The 12,542-nt window shown below is 34.3% G+C and overlaps 1 protein-coding gene across 3 annotated transcripts; it reads right to left on the reverse strand.

Annotated features, from left to right (window-relative positions):
* Positions 1–2,068: 2,068 nt before the first annotated feature.
* On the reverse strand, positions 2,069–10,126 carry Tm2 (tropomyosin 2). 3 transcript variants are annotated; one of them, XR_012409309.1, is made up of 6 exons: positions 9,783–10,126; positions 4,412–4,841; positions 4,119–4,338; positions 3,863–4,040; positions 3,025–3,665; positions 2,069–2,224 (listed from the first exon to the last, which is right to left on the reverse strand). XR_012409309.1 is itself a non-coding variant. In XM_073963109.1 (5 exons), exons 2-5 carry the CDS (start codon positions 4,783–4,785, stop codon positions 2,142–2,144), a joined length of 855 nt encoding a protein of 284 aa, XP_073819210.1. In that variant the 5' UTR covers positions 4,786–4,841; positions 9,783–10,110; the 3' UTR covers positions 2,069–2,141. The 3 variants fall into 3 exon arrangements, 1 of the variants encoding a protein (XP_073819210.1); XR_012409310.1 differs by having other exon boundaries at positions 2,988–3,665; positions 9,783–10,110; XM_073963109.1 differs by lacking the exon at positions 3,025–3,665 and having other exon boundaries at positions 9,783–10,110.
* Between the last annotated feature and the right edge of the window lie 2,416 nt (positions 10,127–12,542).

Genomic DNA, 12,542 nt, shown 5'->3' on the forward strand with positions numbered 1-12,542 from the left:
CAAGGGTCGTCATCATAGGGCTGTTGTTTGAATTTGAATTTGTTAACGTTTCTGTAATCAAGTTTTTTTTAAGATGTGCGGCTGATTGGGCCACAGCATCCGATCCTAGTGTTGGGGCTGCCAACAAACCCTCTAGGCCGGGTCGCCTTCTCACTTTAGCTATCGACTGACGGCTGCCTGTGCGATATTTCCAGGGAATACTTGATTAAAAATCGGAAGTAGTGAGCTGCTTGGAAAATTCAACAAATGAGTCGCCTCTGGTCACTCCCAAGTGAATGACGGTCAGAGGTTTTCCGTACCGAAGTACACATCTGAGAAAGTCCCCATCCATCCTATACGAATGGGAGTAAAAATGAAACCAAAACAGCGGAAACGCTTGGTTTTGGGATCCGTCATTACAACAAAATCTGCAATATTATCCCATTTTCCGAAATGCCTTTTCTTGAATAGGATCGTTGTTTTTGAACGTAGAAGCTTGAAATTTTGCCAGAGCATTATGTATCAGATCCCATTAAAAAACTTATTTCGATTTGCGTTTGGGTTTCGTCTTCGGTCATTTTTGGTGACGATATATTGTTTTTGTAGATAAGTTTTACATTACTAAAATTCTCAGGAAATGTAAGCCAAATTACACTGAGGGGATTTGCCACCACTAGAAATACTAATGTCCTGGTCAGGGATTGAACTACAGACCTTCGGACGTGCTTACCACTGTGTGGCTCCCAAAAATATACAAATGAATTAACAAATGCCAAATAAAATCTGAATCAGGAATTTAAGTGCAAATATTTTGAGCAACACCGTATACTTAATGTGTAAAGTACGTAACGTATTACTCATTCGCTACACTGACCTCAATATTTTTTCGCTTACAACGAGGAAAAACATAATTTCTATGTAATTCGCATACATTTACCAACGAAGTTAGTTTGATTGAAACCTCTCAAAATTAAAATTATTATTTTTGTTGAAAATTTTGCTTCCAAACCTTTGTATTTGGTCTATTGGCCCCCGGAAATTAATTTCTGTGTGCGTTAGTGATTCATAGTGTTCGAATGGTTGAGTAAACCAAATCAGCCGATATGTCTGAAGAGCATCATTGGTCATTAAGCTCGATTCCAACGAGAAATTAATTAAAATTAATATTAAAAATGATCTTCGCCTTAAAAGGCAAAATTTTCAAATAAACAAATCAGTAGTGTGATTCTCTAACGCATTTTTTGGTTACCGACAAAAATCGGTAAAATTAAAATCCAAAACTATGAATGAGAAGTGAAAATCAAAATTTACAACACTGTTGCTATCGGCAGTATCGATTTTTGTCGGTAACCAGAAAATGCGTTAGAGAATCCCACTACTGATCCAATTTTGTTTTTCGTAGGTAAGAAATATCGCCCTGTATGCCCAAATTAATAACGAATAATTATTCCTATACCTACCGCCATATCTGATCATAATCTTGAATTAGACAAACCATGGAAGAACGAACTAAAAGTTCTGTTTAATTAACTACACAAACGTCTAATTATGAAAGTGATTTTTGTCTGCATGGAGCTTTTGTTTTTTTAGTTTTCTCACTCACTACCTTGTATCCCCGCAAAATCACACATATCTTCAAAGCAAAGCTGAAATTCAATCCATTCCACTTGTCCAACAAGTGGACTATGCCATTTTGACACTCACTTTTATATTCAACAATTTGAAAAATTTCCAATTTTGTGTTTTGTAATTAAAAATAAAAATATTGTTGTTTTTTATTATTTTTTTATATAAATAAAGATTTTTTCCAAAAAAAAAGTTTATTATCAATATTTGGCGTTTGCTTTCATTTAATTTAACAAATAGATAGAGATATGTATGTTTATATGCAGGTAGTATGTTCTAGGCACAACATCTATTGGGCTGCCGCCTTCTATCCAGCACCAGACCGCGATCGAATGTCAGGTGGTGGTGGTTCCGTGAATAGAAAGTAGCGAGGAGAGTTGATTAGGTGTGTGTAAGTGTGTGTGTGTGTGTGCGCACTCATGTCTACACAGTGGTATCTGAATGATGATGGTGTTTGGATTCGTTTCTTTTTTGTTTAATTTTATTATTTTTTTACAAGATGGAAAACATATTACAGAGAGACCAACAAATTTCGTTTAATAACCGGCCAATTCGGCGAATGTGGAGTCCATTTCATCGGCCAAAGACTTGTATCTGTCCTTGTTGACGCCCAATTCATCTAAATTTTTGGAAGAAAAACGAAAAGAGAAAAGACAGCAAAATTAGTAAAGGAGGAACATTAACATAAAAGTGATAAAGACAAAATAATATACAACAACAAGTGAGACAAGAAAAAGAAATATGAAAAAACACACGGTGCACAGTGTGTATTTGTGCTAATAATGCTGTTAAGTAAATATGAGTCGGGCAACACGATGTTTTTTCTCTCGGTGTAAAGCAAACAAACTCAACAGTGGAATCACATACACTCAGAGAAAATTGCAACAAAATGTGTTTGGAAAGGGATGCAATAGAATCGAAGTAATGATTAGAGGGGGAGTGAAATGCAATCATTTTGGGTAATTAGGTGGGTTGGTATCAATTTTGGACAGTGGCGCGTATGAATCGTTTTAATGAGGGTAACAAATAGGAAGGATAATAAGGACTTCTTGTTGTTTATCTACACAGCGTTTCACATATCATTTGTTTGAGTTTTTTTTTGTTCATATGATCGGAAAATAAGTGAATACGGATATTTATGACTGGAAGAAGAAAAAAAACGCACAAAAATACCAACACCTGATCGTGTGGTTGTGCTCGAAAGCGTGCATATTGTATTCTAGTGTGTGTGTGAGTGTGGTGTTGCTCGGTGTCTCTGTGGGAGTCCGTGCGCCAGTCTGGGTGTAAAACAAAGAGTATATCTTTGGAGCTTGGAGTCAAGTTCACATGCCACACAAAAACATAATACAAAATCGAACTCAACAAGTTATAAATAGGCTTACAAAACATTTTCAAAATTCGAATGTCGAATTTAATCACCTCATTCGGTTGCTGACTTAGCTTAGCTATAGCTTTTTGTTCATTTTTACAAGAAACGTAGGCAGGTCGAGATATTCTTATAATAAACGCTGTTTGTCATTTTTACAATGTAGTTGGTGTACGTGTTGCTGTGTGGCTGGTTGGGTGTGTGTGTATGTGTGTTCTGTGTTAAACTGTACATAAAATACACACGCAGAAAAATATGTGTATTTGGCAAATTGTTAAAAAGCAAAACAAGTACGTTTAGACTGAAGTGTTTAGCGGCTGGACCAACGAGGTTTTGTACATGGTAAATGTGGGGACCTGGTGTGTTTACAGAAATAGGGAACCGATAAAAATATCACTCCAGAAAAGAGAGACGACAGTGAGAATAACTTTTTACAAAATTAAAAAGAAAGAGTGTTCCCACAAAATCGCGCTGATTGAGTTGTTAGAAGGGCAGTAAGGGGTCCGTATAACAAATTCTTCTTGGAACATTTTTTTGTAGTTAAGTGTGTGTGTGTGAGTGTATATGATAATGTAAACGTGTGTCTGTTTCGAGTGAATATTTGTATTATTTTAATATCCAGTAAGTTCGGCGAAGGTGGAGTCCAAATCATCGCAGATTGCTTTGTATTTTTCTTTTTCTTGGAAGAGACGGTCTGTAAGAAGCATTATTGTTGTTGTTTTAATATTATTAAGAAGCAGAGCATATTAAATTTAAAAAAAAAATATTTACAAAATAAATTATCAACTTTAGGTTAGTGAACATTTTTAAGCGTTCAGTTGTTCTTCTCTTTCTTTCATTTAATACAAATTTTTGTTTTGTTTGTTGGACAAAAAAGACATGGAGACATACCTTCTAGCCTGTCGACTTCCTTCTGGAGACGCTTGACGTGCTTCTCAGCGTGTTCGGCACGTTGTTCGGCTTCCTTCAATTTGACGGTCAAAGTCTTCATTTCACGCTTGAATTCTTCAACGCGTTGGTTGGCCTTTTCTTCGGATACTTCCAAAGATTTCAAGGAGTTACCGACGACCTATTTTCGGTTAAAATTAAACAAAGTACAGGGAGATGTGAGAACTGAATTTTGTTTTGGATTTATAAGTTTTGTTACCTTCAATTCTTCTTCGAGTTCCATGATCTTGGCTTCACCGGAACGTACACGATCTTCAGCGACTTCCAATTCATCTTCAACGAAGGCCAACTTGCGGGATACTTCATCAGACTTGGTATCAGCATCTTCAGCCAACATACGGGCTTCCTTCAATTGGTTGGTCAATTGATCCATACGTTGTTCGTCTTGTTGGGAACGGTTCTCCAATACTTGGCACATACTGCAAACGGAAAATGGAGTAACGATTAGTATGTGTTTGTGATGGTGTTTGTGTGTGTGTTTCAATAACTTACCGGTTGTTTTCATCAGCAGCTTGAGAAGCTTCCAACAATTTTTGTTGGGCGCTGGTTGAGCGTTCTTCAGATTTTTCCAAATCTTCTTCAATTTGTTGGACCTTGCGATTCAAGGTGGCAACCTCAGATTCGGTGGCGGTCAACAATTTTTCCTTCTCTTCCAATTCATGGTTGGCCTTTTCCAATTGTTCCTTGGATTGAATCAAATCGGCTTCAACTTGGACCAATTTCTTTTCCAAATCGCGAACTTCTTCATTCAATTTATCGGCACGAGAATTGGCATCTTTAGCTTGATTTTCGCAGGTATCGGCCTTATCAATGGCGTTATCCTTCTCAAGCTTCATCGCTTGCATCTTCTTCTTGATGGCATCCATGTTTGTGTTTTGTTGTTAATGCTACTACTGCAGGAAGGAGAAAAAGAAGATATACACTGTAAGAAAAAAAAGGGGAGAGAAAAAATGAAAAGTTTAGATTATCCTTTTGTTTTTGTGGTAAAACATATTGTTGATATTCTTCGTCGAACTTTTGAGGGTGTATACTACCGTTATAATGTCAAGAAATTTGAATATTAAATAAAGTAGCTTAAATGTTGTAAAGAATTGTGTGTTAAGTGTATACCGAGGTTGTGGTCGAAATTATGATTCAGTATCAATATCAATATACAATATCAATTTTTTTAATTAAAAAATTAATAAATTTAACGCCCACAAAACATAATATTGCTCTGTTGAAGCAACGGCAACAATTTCCTATTTTTGAAGTTTAGAAAGGAAATGTAAACATTTCGAAGATGGAACATTATAGCAGGAGAGGGGGAACAGACCAAATGTTATATACTTTGAATAAAGAATTGGTTTGTTGTCAATCATAGATTTACAATGATTGCGTATAAATTAAATTGTACATAAGTATCTAAAATTAAGGCCGTGTTTTGATCTTTGAGATCTGCTATCATTGCCAATTTAAATATTCATTGATCCCTATTTGTTATTTTTCGCAGGTCATATAAAATTTGACATTTTATACATGTGTATATGTTGGTCTGTTCCAGTACTGTAAGAATCTACTATTTTTTACTTTTTTTTGATAACATAAAGGAAAAGATGTTATCGTAGTAAAAAGTAGTAGCTTTTTGCAGGTTCTGGAACAGAGCATATGTCTGTTCCAAAGCCTGCAAGAAGCCAACAAATTTTTCTACAATGCCCTGCACATGACATTAAAATCATTCTAGGCGATTTTAATGCCAAAATTGGCCCAACAGTCGGGAAATTCAGCCTTCACAGTGAAACATCTGACAATGGTATGAGGCTGATTGACTTTGCAGCTGAAAACGACGAAGATACCACAGTCCCAATCCCAGAAGATGGTATTGAATGTATACCGCCCAGCCAAGATGAGGTAAAGACAGTAATAAATCGGCTGAAGAATAATAAGGCAACAGGAGCCGATGTCTTACCAGCCGAGTTGTTCAAAACCGGAGGCGACACGCTGATAAGGTGTATTCATCAGCTAGTTAGCACCATGTGGCAGGAAGAACGAGTACCCGACGATTGGAACCTGAGTATCCTGTGCCCCGTCCACAAGAAGGGAGATAAGACTGTTTGCTCTAATTATTGGGGCATAAGTCTGCTCCCTATTGCCTACAAGATCGTGTCAGGGATATTGTGCGAACGACTAAAGCCTATGGTCAACGAGATAATTGGACCATACCAATGCGGCTTTAGACCTGGCAAGTCCACCATTGACCAGATATTTACCCTGCGGCAAATCCTGGAGAAGACCCAAGAGATGCAGAACGACACCTACCACCTTTTATATCGATTATAAAGCAGCCTTCGACAGCCCGCTGCGTTCAAAGGTATTCCAAGGCATGTCTGAATTTGGTATCCCCGCAAAGCTCATCCGGCTTTGTAAAATGACTTTAACTGACACGAGGCCCTCTGTTAAAATAGGAAAAAACCTCTCCGAAGAGTTTGGTACCAAAAGAGGTTTCAGACAAGGAGACAGCCTTTCGTGTGATCTCTTCAACATCCTGCTGGAAAAGGTTATACGAGAGGCAGTCGTCAAAAGAAGTGGCACAATCTACACCACTAGTCACATGTTACATGCTTATGCTGATGGTATAGGCATCATGGGCCGATCAGGAAAATAAGTAACTGATACCTTTATGAAGGTCGAAGGAGAATCTGCTAAAGTGGGTCTGGCGGTAAACGGTGAGAAAACCAAGTTGATGGTATCGACGCGTAATGCGTCCATTGAGCTCGGACTGTGGAAGTTGGTTCCTATAATATTGAGGTAGTAAAAGACTTCGTCTGCCTCGGCACCTCCGTAAACACAACAAACGACATCAGTTGTGAAATAAAAAGAAGAATTGTATTGGCCAACAGATGCTACTTTGGTTTAAGTAAGCAGTTTGAAAACAAAGCCACATCTCGTCAAACAAAAATAACGCTCTACAAAACACTGAAACTACCCGTGCTGATGTATGGCTCCGAAGCCTGGGTACTTGCGCAAGCAGACATGGCAGTGCTTGGTGTGTTTGAGAGAAAAATTCTTCGAAAGATCTACGGACCAATTTGAGTTGACGGTGAATATCGATGTCGCATGAACCACGAGCTGTATCTGCAATACAACGACATCAATATTGTTAAACGTATCGAGATGCAGCGATTGCGTTGGCTTGGCCGTATCATAAGAATGAACGATGATGAACCCGCTTAAAAGGCGTATAAACACGGACCGCTTGGCGGTGCACGCCGAATTGGCAGGCCAAGAAATAGATGGCGCAAACAAGTGCATGATGAAATGAAAAGGCGCGGTATTCCAGAGTGCGAAGCAACAAATATAGAGAATTGGAGATCTTTTCTTAGTTCGGCCTATAGAACAAATGTTCTGTAGTGGGCCAGCTAAGTAAGTAAGTATTATACAGTCGAACCTCGATTATGCGGGAATCGATTATCCGTAAACCTTCATTATCCTGGAAAATAAAACACAGACTTTTTTGATCATTTCTGAAAATCTGTGTGATCCGGGATTATAATTGTAGCTGAATTTGCGTTTTTTTTACAGCAAAACACAGCAAATTTTGTATGGGAATCGTTTTCCACTTTTAGGACTTTTGCCATTTAATAAAGTACGGGAACAGGCCAGAAGTATCTCTTTGAAGCTATAAATTATTAACATTGAATGGCTTTTATGATTTATATCTAAGACCTTAATTTTTAAAAAGTTTATTGTTTTTAACATAATAATATTCAAGGCCTAAGTTCCTAAGTAGGCAATGATGATTGCTGGAGAATTTCAGTATATAAAACTGAGTTAACAACAACATTAAACTTAATTAGACATTTTCCAATCTTCAGTGAAAAAAATCTTTGAAAAAAGTTTCTTTCATTAAATGAAATTAGTTCGAGTTCATAGTAGGAATTTAATTTAATATGCTCCTATTTTGGGATCATAGGTAGGTACATAGGTGGGTGGTGAAAAAGTTTTGTTGTACATCTCTCTCTCTCTCTCTTGCTGTATGTTTGTTTGTATTTGTAAACAAATTACGTGGCATTCATTATATTTTTCACTAATCGTAAAAGCTTCGTGGGGTTGCCCACGCATTTCCCTGCATGGTATTGAATGAAATACATACACACACAGGCACATTTTGCTGCCGAACGATCATTTCAATATTTCAGTGTCTTCGTGAAAGCTTTTCTAGTTATAAAAATAACTTCTCCACACCGACGAGAAAATGAATTTGGAAAGTATCGTTCTTATGTATGAATATTTTTTTTTTATTTCATTTTCAGCATTATGGTATTCGATTTATGCACCACCTCAGTAAACGTGAATGATATGTGGGAGGTGGATTTATGTATATATAGATATATGAATATTTATGTATGTATATATCACTGGAAATTGATCGCATTTATTCTGAGTTATTGTCGATGACTGACTATCAGTCGAATACAACATAATTTTAACTATTACGAAGAAACTCAATGAATTTAAACCTATTTTTGACCCATTTTCCTTCAAGATGATTTATTACAAAATATGTATTTTTAGACATTTATCGATTAGTTTTTCAAATAAACCAACATCACTACGAGATCTTCCCGCATTTCCATAAAACAAATGTTGGGTGAAATTAAGAAGTTTACTTTTTTTACTACTTATGTGACGAAGAAATTGATGGCAACGTCTAATTATTTGAATTATTAATTAATATAAATATATTTTTATAATAATTATTAAAATATTATAATAATAATTATTATATTATGATTTGAATTATTATTATAAAAATAAATTATTATTTTTATCAAACAAAAAAATACTATATTTATGTCAATGTGTATGTTCTAATTATAGTCTGTGTCAGACAATTTAAAAATACCTCTTAACATTTATGGAATGAAGGTAATATTTTTACAAAATTTATCCATTTATGTTTCATGAAAGACATCTGCTAAAAACGCTTTATTATTCGAACTTGTTAAATTGAGCTTTTGAAAATAATACAAAATAATATACATATTTTTTTAGATTCAAATGGAAAGCTATGTGTGGGGAAATGCCTTTGGTTCAAAATTGTTATTTTATGATCGGTGGTGGGTGGATGGGTAATTTTGTTCTACTCAAGGCTGAGTAGAAAACTTTTAATACAAAAAAAGCTTATTTGATGCCTAGGTGCTGCTATGGGGAATTTGATGAGTTTTCTAAAGATTTTTGGCATACGAAAATATGTATTTGTGTGTGTGTTTGTGTGAGGTTTATGTGTGTGCGTGTGTGATTTCATGCTTTTTTCAATGTATTTGTTCCGACGATGCGATTGTTGTTGCTTTTTGCGTTTGTACATTCAATAACAAACACTAGCAGTTTTATTTTTCGAATACATGTACATTCAAAAGGAAAATTCAAAAAAGCGATTTGGTTACAAATTCCTTATTTGTGATTGAACAAAATTGAATTAGATTCTTAATTTTTTAATATTTTATTTTATTTTCTTTTATTATTATTTTTTCATTTCTTTAATCAGCTTGTTCAATTCAAAAGACCAAATTTTTGGTTTTTTTTTTTTAAATATTTTATTATGTCATGAAACGCACTCAAACCCACACACACAGCACATTAACACATCTTTACTTTTTGCTCATTTATTTTTTCTTTTAATATTTTTTCATTTTGCTAAATATTTTTTAATATTTTGTTCCAAAACACTTGCATTTTTTGTAGTATTGTTTTAAAATTTTCTTTGATTTTGTTATATTTTTTTTTTTTATAATTTATTTCACAATTTTTTTAACGGTTATATTTCCTCTTATCGAGTAAGTAGAATATCCTTATTTTTTGGAAGTAAAAAACTGCGACTAACCTTAGCGTTCCAAACACACTATACGCTGTCGAAACCCCGAGAACACTGATGCAGACCAACTTTTCGACCACACAAAGCCCCGGTCGCAAAAAAAATTTTACCTACACACGAATTTTTTTGTTTAAAAATCTTCACACAAATACAAAAATAATATTGTTTTGATGTTTTCATCAAATGAAATTTCCCCCTAATTTTACTTTTGCTCTCGCTCTCTCTCGATTTTCCACTATACACATGTATGTTTGTTTGTCGGTGTATTCTACAGACTTCTAATATCAATGTTGAAAGCCCCCAACAGATATATCACAAAAAGCAAATTTCCCAATGCAACTACTCATTTTCCTGCTGCTGCTATGCAGACAAGCGGCATGGTATTTGTGAGTTCACACACATACACACGCGCGCCCATAAACATTTGTTATATATGCAAATATATGTATATTCATTATAAATACATACATATGTACCCACACAAATGTTGTGATAGGTAAATGTGTTTGTAATTTTTCTTTTGGGCGTTCTTATTATGTGGATGGATCCTCGCACACTCTCCACACATGTATGTATGTACGTTTGCACTCTCTATTTCGATCTCTGTGCCTCTGATTTTTTTTCATTCTAAATATTCCGTGTGTATCTATGATTTTAAAAATAGATCAATATTGTGTGTATAAGTTTTAAAATGTTCTATTAGAAAAAAATATAGTCAGTCTATTTAGTATTTGAAATATTTGTTCATCTTCATTTTTTTTTTGCTCTTTGGAGCAAAAGTTTTCAATTTTACGCCTCATTCAGAGACACATATTTGTGTACATACTTCACTATATACAAAAAAAAGAAAAATCAAAAACAAAAATGTTGAGTACAAATTTAGGTCATTTTGTAAGAGATTCACTTCTCCCCTAAAATGTAAAAGTTACAAAAATTATTGAGATGAAATAAAAAATAGAATGGATCTGTAGGTAATCTTTTAGGGCATTTAACAAATGTTTATAATTAATTTGACTATTTGGAAATTTGATCTAAAATTGTGTTGGTGTGTGCTTTCAAAATTGTATCATAGATTTTTTATTCAACGAGTAATGTGGGTGGTTGTATGAATACGAAAAAGAAACAAGACAACAACAATAAAATGTTAACATATTTGGACCAATAAAGGGTAATACGTAATCAAAACATCCATACATACACACACATATATATATATAAATGACTCTTAGAGAAATTTCATACATTTGTTTGTATTGCACATCCTTGGGTAAAAATAGTTGATCAACTGTATTCTACTAAATGTTATTCCAGTACGCATATTGGCATGCAGTTGATAGCTGATTGAAAAAAAAAATATTTACAGAATTAACTGGAAAATTGTTATGACCTTAGATTTAGATTATAATTGTTAATGGCAAGTATTGGATGAAACAAAAAAACTATTGATAGTTTTATTTCGATACAATGTAAGTAGTAATTGGCGCGATTATATTTACATTCTTATTTCGTCATGAAATTTCCAAAGAAACAACAAGTGTCACAAATAGTTGTCAATTTCGACGAGTATTAAATAGTATAATTTTGAATTTCTTGGCCCAAATCAGCTCTGCTCATTTAATTTTTTAAATTAATTTAATTAGGTAAAAAAACTTTTGAAAGTTTTTTCCTTGACGTTTTATCCATTTTTCCACATACATACATATGTGTCCCCAAAAAGTATTCAGAGCCCATTCCGATAGTTTTTTTTTTTTGGTTTTTTAGGTTTTCCGAATTTTGTTTGATAAAGAAAAGTCTTATCAAACAAAATCCGGAAAACCAAAAAAAAAAACTTTAAAAATAGCCCATTTGCAATACCAAACATCCTAGGAGTTATAGAAACTTCTATACCAAATTTCAGAGCTCTATCTTAAAAATTGCGAGCTGTATCTTGATTTTAAAATTTTAATATATATATATATACTTTATAGGGTCTCCGATGAATATTTCGATGTGTTACAAACGGAATGACAAATTTATTTATACCCTCTATATTATGGTGGAGGATATAATAACAATTTACTGAGGGGTTTCAAGATTCGTATTGGTTTCAGAAATAAAGCCCCGTTTGTTTTAAAAAATTCAATATCTGACCAATATTTTGATGAGGCCATAAAATCCAAACTCGATCTAACAAAACAAACCCCAAATAGCGTTTTTGTCGATTCGGTCTCTACTTTCACATAATGGTCAGCAGAACTTTTAATTCGTGTGAATTACTCAAAAATGTTGCACAGTGTTATTTTCACCTAATTATGGCTTCCTATGTACATAGACGAATATATTTTGTATTATTACAAACGTTTGTCAAGAAATTCGTTTTAAGGTCTTACCTCTACTTGTCAGTTTCAAAAAATCGAAAAAAAAAATATTGGCTTATTTTGAATAACAGGTGGTGTAGAGTACGCCTCAGAAATTCAAATTGATCGGAGCAAAATTGGCTGAGATATGAGCATTGGAAGGGAACAATTTATTGTGGTTTGTATGTAGCATAGATACTTTAAAAGCGTGTTTCTCGAAAACGAATTGACCGATCTTCATATGGTTTGGTGTGATTATTAAATACATAAAAAGCTTGTCCTTAAGCGAGACAGATTTTTTGTTTTTTTTAATTTTTTGCGCGGCTTTTTGAATCAATTTTTTTCATTAAAATCGAAATTTGGCTTTGACAGCTCACATTTTTTTAAATGGATTTTTATACCCTCAACCTTTAGGCTAGAAAGGGTATATACA

This window comes from Musca autumnalis, unplaced genomic scaffold (assembly GCF_047663935.1).
Source record: "Musca autumnalis isolate F117 unplaced genomic scaffold, ASM4766393v1 scaffold_1, whole genome shotgun sequence".
In the NCBI taxonomy this organism is placed as follows: Eukaryota; Metazoa; Arthropoda; class Insecta; order Diptera; family Muscidae; genus Musca; species Musca autumnalis.